The following is a 15,524-nucleotide window of genomic DNA, read 5'->3' as shown; positions in this document are numbered from 1 at the left end:
AGACACAATTAAGAATGTCTTGTCCCAAGGTATAAAATAGAAGAAGAACTACAAAATATTAACATAAACATAAACATGTAGCTTGATTAGCTGTTTTATTTTGCTTTACTATTTTTTTTTTAATTGTATTTATTTATTTGAGAGAGAGAAAGAGCACAAGCAAGGGGAGGGGCACAGGGACAAGCAGATTCCCCAATGTGCAGGGAGCCCAATCCAGGGCCCAATCCCAGGACCATGAGATCATGACCAGCACCAAAGTTAGACACTTAACCAACTGAGCACCCAGGCGTCCCTATTTACTATTTTTAAAAAATTAGAAGAGAAAAAAAAAAAAAAAGGACTTACAGTGTCTGAAGATTGGAAAGAAATCGAAATACACCATCAGCAATGTGAGTGACTCTGTTGTCCCCTAAATTCAGTCTCTCCAGTAAGCTCAGGCCCACAAAGGCAGATTCATCCAGGCGGGTCAACTGGTTATAGGACAAATCACTAAGAACAGGAAACATGAAAGATAAGGAATTAGTTGTATTCTAATTCAACTTTCCTATTCTCATTCTATTTATGTGATAAATTTAGAGTTTTCAACAAACTTCTAACAAAGAGGGATGTTAGATCTCATTACTGGCCATGAGAGTGATTTATTCCAACGTACTCTAGTCTCACAGCCTCCACTGAAATGCCATCCAACACTCACAGTTCAGATAGTCTTTGGCAGAACTCCCACGCGTCAGGGCTGATTCTTTCAACAGCATTCTGGCTGACGTAGAGCTGTTGTAACATTCGCAAGCCATACAACCATCCCTTGTTCACTTCTGTAAGGTTATTATGCTCTAGCTCTCTGCAGAATTAGAGAAAAAAAGGAGAAAATATGTTTCAAAACAAGGCACTGCAATGAGAAGATTCCAAAACCCTCCATTAGGTCTTGCTCAGAGAGGCATATACTTTTTGCTCAATTCAAGTGAGCCAACAAATTCTATTCAAGAAATACTAATATTTTACTTACAATTTACTGCTAAAAGGTAGTAAGACCATCTAAATCATCAGATCTAGGGGCGCCTGGGTGGCTCAGTTTAAAGCCTCTGCCTTTGGCTCAGGTCATGATCTCAGGGTCCTGGGATCAAGCCCCACATCGGGCTCTCTGCTCAGCAGGGAGCCTGCTTCCCACTCTCTCTCTGCCTGCCTCTCTGCCTACTTGTGATCTCTGTCAAGTAAATAAATAAAATCTTTTAAAAAAAATAATCAGATCTATAAAATCAACACACTAAGAACTTTGATACACCTGTTCGAGGTAAATCCTGATCATTTTCATCAGCTCCAAACATTAAGAAAAATATAAGCTTTCTAGACAAAAATTTTTTTTTAAAGTAGGCTCCATGCCCAGCGTGAATCCCAATATGGGGCTTGAACTTACAACCCTGAGATCAAGACCTGCACTGAAATCAAGAGCAGGACACTTAACTGACTGAGCCACCCAGGTGCACCTAGATGAAATGTTTTTAAGAATGATGAAAAAAACACCAAATAACAATATCAATAACAAAGCTTAAAGAGCTTTGTATACAATTATTTTGCATCAGAGAGGGAGAAAGAACTAGTGAACTTGGGTATAATTAAATCAACTGTCCTAGCCATTTTGTACTAATGGCACTGGTAGACCCCTTTTGAACAATATTCTATTCTAGTTCATGGTACTTACAATTCTTCCATGTTATCCAAGCCAAAAAACGCTCCATCCTTAAGTTTGCTAATACCATTCCGCTGCATCTTCAAAGATCTTAAGGAGTCAAGCCCTTGGAATGTCAGACCTTCCACCACTTTAATTCTGTTTCTTTTAAGTTCCCTTTAACAAAAATGGTTTTACTGTCAGAAATTTGCCGATTTGTTCTAACAATAATTAAAATAATTTAAAAGAAAAAACAATCTTTTAAAAATCCATCTATTTAGTTACTCACAAGAACTGGAGGTGAGGCAGCTTGAAAATCTTAGGTGGAATCATGCTGATTCTGTTCCTGTTTAACTTTACCACTAGTAGGGAACTGGATAAATTATCAAAGCAACCAGCCTCCAAGATGGTTATTCTATTATTACTCAAATTTCTAAAATGAACAAGGTAACAAAAAAATTTAGTGAAACATTCTACCACTTGACAGCTACCCAAAGTCTATGAGCCCCCTGCTCTACCACTTAGCAACTACACCCAACTTTACGGATCATTTAACTGCTTTGTTTCTTCAACTACAAAATAAGGATAATACCGACTTCATTTAGTACATTCATCTAGTATATTCATACAGTAAATATGGATATGACTGGTAAACTGTAAAACACTAGCACACATGTTGATTATCATTATATAGGATAAGCCACTGTTTAACAAACCAATCTTATTTACCTTTTACAAAACTGTTAGTAAAACACACCCAGAATTAAACCTCAAAAATTACCCTGGATACTTAATATTTTCTGACAACAGGAGAGAAAAAACAACCCAAAAAACTGACTCCAGATTTGTTTTTCATAAGCATATCAATATCACAATAATAACAGACATTTCTGAGAAGAATCAATAAATAACAAACATGAACTTTAAAATAAATCTAGATTAAACTACTTACAGGTATTTAAGCTGCATTCGAGGAAATGAAGAGGTCTTGATTTCTGATATTATATTTGAACTGAGATCTAAATTCTCAAGAGCAGGGTAAAACTGAAACACTTCTGCATTTATTTCTGGGATTATATTATGGACTCTATAAAAAAAAAAAAAGACTGTAATGAAGCTATTGCCAGAGACCTACCCCAGGCCATGAGGATGTTAAATAGTTAGGATCAACAATAAGGGTACCAAAAACAAAAAAAATTTTTTTTAAACTGTACTATTCATAATTTAAAAGATCTGAAATCTGATTTACTTACAATGAGAGCAGAGTAATATTAGAGGTTGGTTCTCCAAAATATGGGATTTCTGTTAGCTCATTATAATTCATTTTCCTAGGAAGAGGGGAAAAACAGATTTCAAACTTTAGAAGGGGAAATGTTGCCTCTTGAGTTCCTGTTTCTGGACAATAATTATTTTTTAGGATCGGTGCCAAATCTGAAAAAGGCAGATGACTCAGAATGAATCAGACTAAATGCATTATACTGAGAAATTGAAGATTTTAATAAGAAATGTTTTCTCATGATGTAGATTTATGATTGACATCACTATTTTGCACATCAAGTATTTTTAGTCCCAGCAAGGTTCTTGAAGTTACTTTTCTGACAGCTAATACCAATCCTTCTTAAAGAATTAACCTACCCATATCTCTTTATACATTTATAGTAAATAAGATTAAGAAATTATAAATTAAGTAAATTTTTAAAACACACACACATTTTTTAAGTTACTCAAAGTTAGAGAGGGTTCCTTGAGTCCACAAATGAATCTGCCCGAGAGATGGAGCCTATGATTAATTTTACAGATGACATGACATGTCACCATCTGATCTTAGCAGCTCTTTAAACATAATGTCTCCAATGTTTTACTAGCAAATCCAACATAATCACATTTCATTAACCTGGTTTTCAATTACTGAACAACCTCAATTACCGAGACTACAGAAAAGAAACCAGAAGTAAAAGGCCTCCAAGAAACCAGCCGAAGTTACAAAGTCCATGAATTTCCCACTGAAGCATTTTTCAGGACTTTCTTCAGTGCCTAGTCTTTAAGCCAAATAAGCTTGTCAATTATTTATTCAGTGCAAAGCAGATCAAAACCAGTCAATGTGGAGCAGAGACAGAGGGAATTCAAGGACAATGAGAGCATGAAGAAGTTAACCCCATCAGCAAGAAATCAAAAAAGAAAACTAAGTCCAAAGGTTCTACATTTTAGCATAGAGGCAAAAGGGCTCAATACTTGTGCCTCTGGAAACATCACAATGCAATAACTGATATTAATAGTATTTTAGAAAATTCCCTCCAAAAAATACATAATATATCTCAGTATTAAAGGAAAAGCTTCAGTGAAGTGGAAAATTGAACTATATAACCACCACACTACAGACAATACAAAACACTCAAAAATATTTCAGGTAACTCATTTTTTTTAAGCAGGTTCTATGCTGGGGCTAGATAATGATAATTACCTGAGATCAAAAATCAAGACACTTAACTAACTTGAGCCACCCAGGCACCCCCACGTAACTCTACTTTAGATATGATGCTTTTATCTCAAGACAAGTCAAGACATGAAAAAGTTTAAACAACAGAGAATTTCACTGGCTGAAACCAGCAAGAAACATGCAAAATATATTTATTCTGAAAGGGGGGGATCTTAAATTTTGGCCCCAAGAAAGCAGATAGAATAATATTTCTACACAGTTTGCAACTAATCACCAACCTAATAGTGCAACGCCCAGAGAGCCTGTAATGGTGGCAAAGCCAAAGACAAGTTTAGATTTAAAAATGTCTTTTAAATTTTTTCCATCAATTTCGGACAGCATTTCTGATTGAACATCCTCAAATTCATAATACATCAAATCCACCTCTAAGAGTTTATTAAATTTAAACAAATAAAAGTAACTTACACTTCTTGTAAGGTTTGAGATTCCAAACTGATGTTCCAGTCAGACAAGCGATTATGACTCAGATCCCTAATGGAGGACAAAAGATCATTCTTAGTTCAGTGTTGGAAAAGAGACTTAACGGAAAAAAAAAAAACAAAACTAAACTAAAACGTAATCTAAAAGCCCCATCGAGTGTAAATTTGAGTAGTACACACAAAAAGATGTTTATAAAGAATAAATATCTAGATTTCAAAATAGCTATTTTACTTTTTCTTCATTTTTAAGAGGTCTTTTTAAAAAACTAACTGGGGAATACAGTCCCATGATTCAATAATCAAAAAGTGTAAAGGGAAATACAGTTAAGTCTCCCACCCTGTCACCAGCCATTATGATTTCCATCCCCAACAGCACAAATGAAAATATACCATTTCTTGAGCAGCCTGCCAGATATTTTATGCACATACCAGCAAATTTTTACAAAAATGGTAGATTAATTTATGCACTAATTTGCCTTAGTCTTTTCACTTAACAATACATCTGATAGACCATTCCACAGCAATATTATAAGGTTCTTTCACCTTTTTTGTGATTATCTTCTACTTTTACTGTAATGAACTACACTTCACATATTTTTGAAAGAAAATACACTTTTTAAAGTAACACATTATATAATTTTTCAAGTATTGTGTGTACTTTAAAGTATTTACATATTATAAAATAATATTGTAATATACTGCATTATACTTTAGCAGTAGATAACAGAAGACTGATTTTGCAAGTCAAGATAATGAGCTTCTATATCAGAACTAAAGTTGACCATATCCTTAATAGAGATACAGTCTTCCTCAAAAAAGCAAGCCAGCTTCGGGGAAGAAAAATCCATCTCCAAAATTATGTTAATGATGATGATTGGTGGTAGTGGTTGTGGCGAACATTCATTAAGCATCAGGCACTCCTCTATGTACTTTATACACACACGTTAACTGCTTAAATCCACCCAACAACCTTCGAGGCAAATACTTTCACAATCCTTGCTTGCCTAAGACAGAAACCGGCAGAGAGCAATAATTTGTCAATCCAAGGTCATACAGCTAATGAGGAAGCCATAAACTTGAAAATCCATCTCACTTTTGGCAAGTAAGTTTGTTAGATATAGCAGAGATTTCACTGAAATTAGTCACAAGTCTAAATATTTAAATAGGCTTTAAAAATTTACCTTGATGCTTCCTGGCATCTTTACAAGGCTGAAGTGGAATCCAGCCCACACAAGCTGTCTGCCCAAGAGATGTATTATACATTACAATATGGCTAGCAATAGGGATACACTAGAGAAACATTACAGATCACTTTATCTCACTGTGCCACCACAGGCAGTTGACAGATGCACGCAGGTCTGAATGATGTCTCTATCACAGCAGAACAATTTGTTCTCAGCTAGATTCATGTCTGTCCATCTGTAAAATTTAGCCACTTTCATTTAGAAGCTTAATTTACACCGTAAGATAATTAAGGCTAGATGAAACCATCCCTCTTCCGCAACAGTTCTAACACTTTTATTCTAAGATACCTGGCACCAGATATCAGCTCAAGGACACTCATGACTAGGGGTATGTGCTGGGAAATGCTAGAAATAAAAATAGGAATTTACTCCACATAAAAATCTTCTATTCAGATACTTTCATCCAACTCACAGTTGCTACTAAACAACACTGGATTTTATGCAAGTGGAAAGATATTTGTGGCATGTCAACTAAAGAAGAAATTCAGCTCTTCTAATTTAAGTTAGATAGTCCACATTCTGCTCCAAGGTGGCCGGTCTGGCAACTATGACCTGTGTAGCAGGCTAGCACAGTATGATTTAATTCCATATCTGATGCTTGCTAAAATTTATTTTTCCCCCTTTTACAGATTAAGAGCTTTCATTTTAATCGTAACAGTGCTTCTAATGCCTTCCCAAACCCTAATCTCTCTGGCAATGTAACTCTTGACTATACTCATTTCCTACAGTTCTCTCATGGATGTCAATGACCAGATAATCACTTTTTTTTTTTTTTAAGATTTTATTTATTTATTTTATAGACAGAAAGAGAGATCACAAGCAGGCAGAGAGGCAGGCAGAGAGAGAGGGGAAAGCAGGCTCCTGCTTTCCCTCCCAATACAGGGCTCGATCCCAGGACCCCAAGACCATGACCTGAACCAAAAGCAGAGGCTTAACCCTCTTGAGCCACCCAGGCATGCCCCCCCATTTTTTTTAAAGCAATAATCACTTTTAAAGAAAACTATTATTAAAGAAATCTAAAACAAGTTAACCCAACTCACACAGGGTATAAGCTACTTTGTATTAAGTATCAGTGAAAACTGTCCAGTGTCTCTACTGGGGGGAAGGAGTGATTTTCTCTATCTCTTTGAAGAACTTCTAAAGGCTTTTTGATGGAACTCAAAGGATACCGGAAATACTTTGGAGCCTCTCTACAGGATAATGCTGTCTTAAGAATATATGCCTCAGATGCTGCAAGCCCAATCTCGTGCTGCTCACAAGGGGTGTCAACGTTAGAGATCAGACTGTCTGGGCTCACGAAAGATCAACAGGCTTTTGGCTAGAGATTTACTATACCCGTCCTTGGAAAAGGAAAAGAAAAAAAAAAAAAAACATAAAAAGAAACAGTTAGTTCAAAGCCCACATTCCTATTTTATGGATGTAAAAGGTCCAGGTTGCTACAAGATTACCACGGTTTTCAACCATGCTCAGATGGTCTTTGTGGGGGCTGTTCAACAGTGTTGCTGTGCAAGCCAACAGAAGGAAAGGCCTGACTCACAGGGTGTTCTTCACTAAGAAAGCAACACTAACGATCCACACAACCTCCTGAACTTGTGTTACATGGCAGAAAGCCTAATCAGTTCAGTAATTCCAGCTAGGTACCAAAATAATGTAATTATGTTTAATTTTGTAAGGTACACAATGGTTCTATTTTGGTCTCATTTTTTTTTTTTTAAGATTTTATTTATTTGACAGTGAGAGAGGGGACACAAATAGAGGGTGTAGGAGAGAGAGAAGCAGGCTCCCTACAGAGCAAGGAGTCGAATGTGGGAATCGATCCCAGTACCCTGGGATCATGACCTGAGCAGAAGGCAGACACTTAACAACTAAGCCACCCAGGCACCCATTGTCTATTTTTCAATAAAATTTTGATTATGGATGGATTAAAAAAAAAAAAGACTATATGCCTCAGAAGTCAGAACCCCATAATGAGGCTCTCTGGACCCTTCTGTGACAAATCTGCATTAGGTGGGATTTTAAAAACTAACAGTGAACTAAAATACACTCCCAAAGAAGTACTATCATAGAAAGCAACCACAGTAGTTCCCCCACTCCCCATTATCTGCAGTTTGGCTTTCCATGGGTTCAGTTGCTCACAACTGTGCTCTGGAGCAGATGACCCTAACGGTAGCTCACAATGCCTACATCATTCATTTTACTTCATCTCATCACATGGGCATTTTATCATTCCACGTCATCACAAGAAGGGTGAGTACAATAAGGTGTTTTGAAAGATCACTTTCATATAACTATTATACTGTATGGTTAGAATTGTTTTTTATTATTGCTGTTAATGTTTTATATGGTGCCTAATTTATATATTAAACTTTATCATAGGAATATATAAGAAAAAACAGAGTATATAGGGTTCAGTGCTATCTACAGCTTCAGGTATCCGCTGGGAGTCTCAGAATGTATCTCCTGTGAATATGGGGGAAGGAAGACTACTACAGTATTAATCCGTATAGCTGTTTGAGTTATCAAAATTCCAGGTGTTGGGGCGCTTGGGTGGATCAGTCAGTTGTTTCTCCCTCTCCGACTTTCCCTGCTTGTGTTACCTCTCTCGCTGTTTCTCTGTCAAATAAATAAATAAAATCTTAAAAAAAAAAAAAGGTGTCTAAAATTATATGGATTGATCTGATCATCAGGTATTCATGCAATAAACACTTATTGAACAATATGCCAGGCACTGTGCTAAGTACTAGGGTTACAAACTATCAAGTATAGTAACCTTTTTGTCTTTTCTGAAAGCAGCATTTATAATACTTAGGTGGCATCACTGGAAAACTAAAGATAGACTGAACATCAACTCAACCATTCCCCTTCTTCCCTAGTAATGTATGCATTCTTTCATACCTAAATCTCCCTCTGGAATTTAATCACAACATGTGCATATGAGAGTGCACAGACACATCCCTGCTTTCCATAACCATGCTCTATTTCTTTTTTTTAAAAGTACTTCAAGGGGCTCCTGGGTGGCTCAATTGGTTAAGCATTTGCCTTCAGCTCAGGTTGTGATCTCGGGGTCCTAGGACTAAGCCCAGCATCAGGCTTCCTGCTCAGCAGGGAGCCTGCTTCTCCCTCTCCCATTGCTACTGGGATCCCCTTCTTGTGCTCTCACATGCACTAACAAACAAAATCTTTAAAAAATAAATAATAAAAAATAAAGTACTTCAAAAAGGCTCAAGTAAACTAAAATTGGAAGATTTCGATTATGAGATGTAAAACTCTTAAAGATTAAGAATTTGGAGGGGTGTCTGGATGGCTCAGTCGGTTCAACGGCTGCCCTCAGCTCAGGTCATGATCCCGGAGTTCTGGGATGGAGCTCCATATCAGACTCCTTGCTCAATGGGAAGCCTGCTTCTCCCTCTGCCTCTACGGCTCTCCTGTTTGTGTTTTCGCTCTCTCCCGCTTGCTGTCAAATAAACAAAATCTTTAAAAAAAAAAAAAAAAAGTATTTGGATACTTAAAGTTGCTCGCCATTCTTCCCAGGTGCAAATCATTAATTCCATTTAGTTTGCATAAGTTAATACAGGCTTGTCAGGGTTGGTTTTTATTTTTAAGCAAAAGTCCTGAAATAGAGAACTGTCCTTCAAATATTTTCACCCTGAACAGCCCTAAAATGTACTTAAAAACTTTAAGTAGGGGCACCTGGGTGGCTCAGTGGCTAGGGGTCTGCGTTCTGCTGTGGTCACAGTCCCAGGGTCCTGGTCCCAGCCCCACATCGGGCTCCCTGCTCAGCAGGAAGCCTGTTTCTCCTTCTTCCACTCCCCCTGCTTCTATTCCCTCTCTCTGTGTGTGTCTCTCTGTCAGAAAAAAGAAAAGAAAAAAAAATCTGAAAAAAAAAAACAAAAACAAAAAAACAAAAAACCTTGATGCAATCTAATGCTTGATAAAACCTAAAGAGTATAGCTTTGTAATAGTCAATAATCTTTGTTTTTTTCTTTCTTTTTTTTCTTTCCTTTATTTCTTAACATCACTAATATCTGAATATTTATGGATATAATGCTTAGAGAGTAAAAATCTCAGAGAATAGCTTATCTCAATGTTGTAAACTCAGCTCCCACTCATGCTAATTTACAGGGATGTAGCTGTAATAAGTCATGAATTATTAAAGTTCTTGATATCATGTGGAGCCAGAGGTGCCATTAATGTAGTCGTTTAGTACCATCAGGGTGTAAATAATTTATAGAATGTACAGAGCAATCACAACACTCAGAGGAAGGGAATCAAAATCTGCAAGCTAATTGCAGAAAAGTCCTACAGCAACACAGATGCAGAGGTTTTCTTCTGCCCAGTCACATGTGTGCACTTCTTGAGTCATCATCAATCTTTTTTGATAATCTGCAGCACTAACAGACTATGCTGAGAATTTCAATAATACTGAGAAGGGGGGCCCTTCTCAGTAAAGTATTTGTTGAAAAAGTTAAGAATACATCATATCCAACAGTTCAGGTATGTCAATGCTGTATGTATTTATCCAGCATAATTTGCCCTTTTGTTTTGCTTTTAGAGCGAGAAAGAGCACACACGCATGCAAGGCGGGGGGCCACAGAAGGTGAGAGAAATAATCTCCAGCACTGAGCATGGAGCCTGACGTGAGGCTTGATCCCACAATCAAGATCATGACCTGAGCCGAAATCAAGAGTTGGCCAGTTAACAGACTGAGCAACTCAGGCACCCAAAACAGGGATTTCTGTTCACAAAAGAAAGGTCAGGGGCCCCTGGGTGGCTCAGACGGCTAAGTGGCCAACTCTTGATTTCGGTTCAGGTCATGATCTCAGAGTGGTGGGACAGAACCCTATACCAGTCTCCAGGCTCAGCGCAGGGTCTGCAGGAGAGTCTCTCTCTCTCACTCTCCCTCTGCCCCTCCCCCTGCCCAAATGCAGGCAAGGCAGGCAGGCAGGCAGGCAGGCAGGCAGGCGCACGCGCGCACACACACACACACACACAGAGTTCTCTAATAAATAAATTTAAATAAATTTTAAAAAATTTTAAAAAGAAATAAACCCCTGTCTTATTAAAGTGTATCTAGCATAATTTACTTTTTAAAGTAATACTCGGGGGACGCCTGGGTGGCGTAGTTGGTTAAACGACTGCCTCCGGCTCAGGGCGTGATCCTGGAGTCCCGGAATCGAGTCCCACATCGGCCTCCCAGCTCCATGGGGAGTCTGCTTCTCCCTCTGACCTTCTCCTCGCTCATGCTCTCTCTCACTGTCTCTCTCTCTCAAATAAATAAAATAAAATCTTAAAAAAAAAAAAAGATACTTTAAAATAAAAAAAAAATAAAGTAATACTCGGGTTTATCATTACAATGAGTTGTAATACTGTAATTTAAACAAGTTGATGACCTTAAGTACTCCTGAAATATACTAAAGACAAGGATTCCAAAACAACTCTTTTCTTCTTTTTTAAAAGATTTTATTTGTCAGAGAGAGAGAGAACGAACAAGTGCACAAGCAGGAAGAGAAGCAGAGGCGGAGAGAGAAGCAGGCTCCCTGCCAAGCAAGGAGCCCAAACGGGCCTCGATCCCAGGACCCTGGGACCATGACCTAAGCCAAAGGCAAAAGCTTAACTGACTGAGCCACCCACACGTCCCCCAAAAGAACTCTTAAAATCCTGTCTTTTAGGTTTGATTTTCTTGTACCACTACCAGCTTTACACCAAAAGCTATTCCTTCTTAGAACTGTCAGCAAAAATTTCACTACCTGAAAATTTTCTAATTTGTTGTTTTCTTTTCTTTTTTTTTAACATTTTACTTATTTGACAGAGATTACAAGTAGGTGGAGAGGCAAGCGGTGGGGAGGGGGGAAGCAGGCTCCCCCCTGAGCAGAGAGACCGATTCGAGGCTCGATCCCAGGACCCTGGGATCATGACCTGAGCCGAAGGCAGAGGCTTTAACCCACTAAGCCACCCAGGCACCCCCTAATTTGTTGCTTCTAATCAACCGCCATAAGCTAGGAAACCCCAGCGCTTGAACTGTCCGAAGTAGGAGTAAATGAGATCTGAGTAAGAGTCTGAGCAGCTACTTTATGAAGAAATGCTTTGACTAGAGATACTAGGTAAATTACCTTTAGGATAAATGAGATTTTATTATAGCATGAAGCATAGTGTGATTCCAAATTAAATCTTCTATCCTTCATTTACTCTATTTATTTGTAATACACCATACAACATTTTTTATACTCCAAAAAGTTGGAGGTGGTAGGAAGATGGCAGCATTCATTTCAAGAATCAGAGGGAGATTTTCTTTTCTTCCATTTTATTTCACTGGGTTCTTAAGGACTTAAACCACTGCTTCACTATAAGGAATACAATGATAAAACAGGAAATATGAATTCTACAGTTATATATATTTTAATTTAAATTCAATTAGCCAACATATAGTACATCATCAGTTTTCGATGTAGTGTTCAATGTACAGTTACATTTAAGAATAGTTTACACATGACCAGTTTTGGGGCCTTGGGCAAAGCATCTAATGTCTCTAATCTTCAGTCTCTTCTAACGTTAAGTAAGAACACTATACTGATCTCCCTCAACTGCTCAGGAGATTAAAGAATATATACCAAATGCTTTGCATACAAATGAGTAGGTATATAATAAGTTATTACTGGACCGAAAGAGAATGATTGTCAAGCACTGTCACTTTTTCTGAGTATTTATCTATTATATATGCAGACACACAATCCACTTTCCAAGATAAAACCTTCATTAATTGGAACTACTCCCCTACATTAACTTAAAAGTAGTAAACTAAATATTGCTTGTGAGTTCCAATTTTGTAAGATTCCAAAAACAAGGCAATCCACCAAACATTTAGTCAAGTTATTGAAGTACATACCTATACCACAAGATCTGATGTTTTAGAGTAACCCAATTGTACCTCTACAAATCTATTCTATATATGGTCACATAATTATGAAGAGATATCTACCAGGAATTTACTGGAATTGCAAAATCATAAAATAAAAAGAAATCTAACTGTTTATTAAAATGGGATCACTTAAATAACTTAGGAAAGTTCCATACAATAGATATCTCTGCAGTCAGTAAAAAAGAATAACAAATTTCTTTTAAGATTTTATTTATTTGAGAGAGAGAGAGAAAGAGCACAAGCAGTGGGAGGAGCAGAGGGAAAGAGAAGCAGACTACCCACTGAGCAGGGAGCCCAAGGTGGGACTTGATCCTGGGAATCCAGGATCATGACCCAAGCTGAAAGCAGTTGCTCAACTGACTGAGCTACTACCCAAGCACCCCAAAAATAACACATTTATTTATGTATGGTACATAGCATGGCTTCATGTGTGTGCAGGCACATGTGCATTTCAAAGAAAAGAAAAAAGATATATATGTGTGTGTGTAGAACTTCAAGAAGTATACCCAAGAAACAGTTAATGGTGGGTTTTCCTTAGGCGGAACAAAATAACTGTTATTTTTGCACTTTATATGCTCTTGTACTGTTTTAATAGTTTACCATGGGAAAATATTATCTAAAAATAATAAACTCACATATAAGATCTATCCTCAACTAAGAATGTAACTAGAAAAGTTTTTTTTTTTTTAAAGATTTTATTTATTTATTTGACAGAGAAAGAGATCACAAGTAGGCAGAGAGGAAGGCAGAGAGGAAGGCAGAGAGAAAGGGGGAAGCAGGCTCCCCGCTGAGCAGAGAGTCCCATTTGGGGCTCAATCCCAGGACCCTGAGATCCAGACCTGAGCCGAAGGCAGAGGCTTAACCCACTGAGCCACCCTGGTGCCCTTAGAAAAGATTTTAATTCAATTAATTTTCTAAGAGATTAGAATTCTGGGGCGCCTGGGTGGCTCAGTCGTTAAGCGTCTGCCTTCAGCTCAGGTCATGACCTCAGGGTCCTGGGATGGAGCCCTGTATCGGGCTCCTTGCTCGGGGGAAGCCTGCTTCTCCCTCTCCCATTCCCCCTGCTTATGTTCCCTCTCTTACTGTGTCTCTCTCTATCAAATAAACAAAGCCTTTAAAAAAGGGGGGGGTAGGGGGATTAGAATTCTTCCCACAGACTGCAGAATAATTCCCTAAACTGACCAAATCAGGTTAATTATGAACTGGACAAAAGGGGAAAAAAAGGTAACTAGATGGTTCTCGTATATTCCTAATCAGTAATATGCCTCAGAAAGTGGAAAATGTAAACATACTAGACTCTTTTTAGACTGATTTATGAAACAGTAAACTCCATTTTAGAACCTAGTGTCTGGCCTTCAAATTTCAAGCCAGTGAAGAGAGTTGAAATTTTAGCAAGCAGTACAAAACCATAGCATACTAATAAAATAATTCAGCAATAGCAAAACAAATGCTGCTGCTTATACATGAAAATATACAAAAAACTATGCATTTTCCATCATTATTAGTAAGCATTTTCTGCATATCAATTGAATTCAGATCCTTGTATCAGACCATATTTTTAGATTATAAAAATTTTTAGGAGTGAGTAGATATTAAAATAAGTTATCATCTACATTACTGGTAGAAAAGGAAGGTCTAATCAAAGCCAAGCATCAGTTGGGTTTCTCATTATTAATGTAATCCATCATTCCTTAATATCCACATAGTTTAACTCGGCACAAATAAGCATACTTATGCTCATGGTCGGTTATGCTTTTCCTGCAGCAACCTGCCAAGATTCTGATTATACAAGCAAGATAAAATAGTGATCGTGAAAACAGATTGGTAAAAAATAAAAATACGTACAAGGAACCCAAAGTTAAAAAGTATTGTTACAAACTTACTTATACCACACTTCACTGATATTGCATTATTTATGATTTAACTTTAAAACTGCTAATCACCACTAGTTATTCTGACAATTATTCCTGCAGTTAATTTTGTTACAAATAACATAATTTCTTCTTTGGGGAAAAGTTGGGGAAGGACAAGGAAAAGAGAAAGGTAAAGAATATACACACTTTTTTTTTTTAAAAGGCTGATAGCAAAGTAAAGGTTGCATTAACTATTCCGTTCCATTGGTTTTTGTCCCAAACATGAAATTAATAATTAGATAGGATGTAGTTAATTAAATTGGTTTTTATTTTTTATTTGCATCAGCTGAACATCTTAATACTTTTGATGACTGGAGTATTACAGAATAAACAAGTTGAGTCACTTACTTTGGCACAGAAAAAGTACTGGATAAAATTTTCAGATATTTTTCAAATATATTTTTGCTAAACTGTTAATATGATGTGTTTTTCTCTACTGCTAAATGCCCATCTTCCATTAGGATTGAAGAACCTTTAAAAAATAAAATATACCATATGAACTGTCATGGACCAAAGATGAGGGAAATGTATTTTCTAGCATTGGGAAGAAATGATTATCTTAATATACAAGTAAGTCCTGAATATCCGTGTGCTGACTATATATGTTGTAGATCAAGAAATGCAAAATATTTTTAATATAATGAAACATAAGGACAATATTCCCTATAAAAATAAGTGTCCTTCAAAGCATAAAGGACTTTCAAAGAATTAAGCAAAACACAGATCTCAATTAACATTCAATAAGCAACTGCCTGTGGTTCAGTGGTTCTCCATCACTGTTGCAGCATCACCAGGGAAGACTTGAACATACTGATGCTGGGGTCTCACCCCAAACCAATCAAATCAGAATCACTGGAGTGTGGAGCCCAAGC

General features: G+C 37.2%; 1 protein-coding gene and 1 pseudogene across 3 annotated transcripts in view; one reads left to right on the top strand and one right to left on the bottom strand.

Moving 5' to 3' along the window:
* LRIG2 (leucine rich repeats and immunoglobulin like domains 2) overlaps nt 1-15,524 on the bottom strand; it is a 68,636-nt gene that overhangs the window by 30,178 nt on the left and 22,934 nt on the right. For all 3 annotated transcript variants that reach the window (XM_044238936.1, XM_044238937.1, XM_044238938.1), the window contains exons 2-8: nt 4,566-4,631; nt 2,917-2,991; nt 2,616-2,750; nt 1,953-2,096; nt 1,697-1,840; nt 695-838; nt 346-489 (exon numbers count right to left, since the gene is read on the bottom strand). In XM_044238936.1, coding sequence (XP_044094871.1) covers nt 346-489; nt 695-838; nt 1,697-1,840; nt 1,953-2,096; nt 2,616-2,750; nt 2,917-2,991; nt 4,566-4,631 — 852 coding nt within the window. The remainder of the gene's footprint in view (nt 1-345; nt 490-694; nt 839-1,696; nt 1,841-1,952; nt 2,097-2,615; nt 2,751-2,916; nt 2,992-4,565; nt 4,632-15,524) is intronic.
* LOC122898524 lies at nt 6,061-7,391 on the top strand (annotated as a pseudogene).

This window comes from Neovison vison, chromosome 2 (assembly GCF_020171115.1).
Source record: "Neovison vison isolate M4711 chromosome 2, ASM_NN_V1, whole genome shotgun sequence".
Classification (NCBI taxonomy): domain Eukaryota; kingdom Metazoa; phylum Chordata; class Mammalia; order Carnivora; family Mustelidae; genus Neogale; species Neogale vison.
Note: the sequence above shows the minus strand (reverse complement) of the source record. Positions and strands in the feature narration are given on the sequence as shown.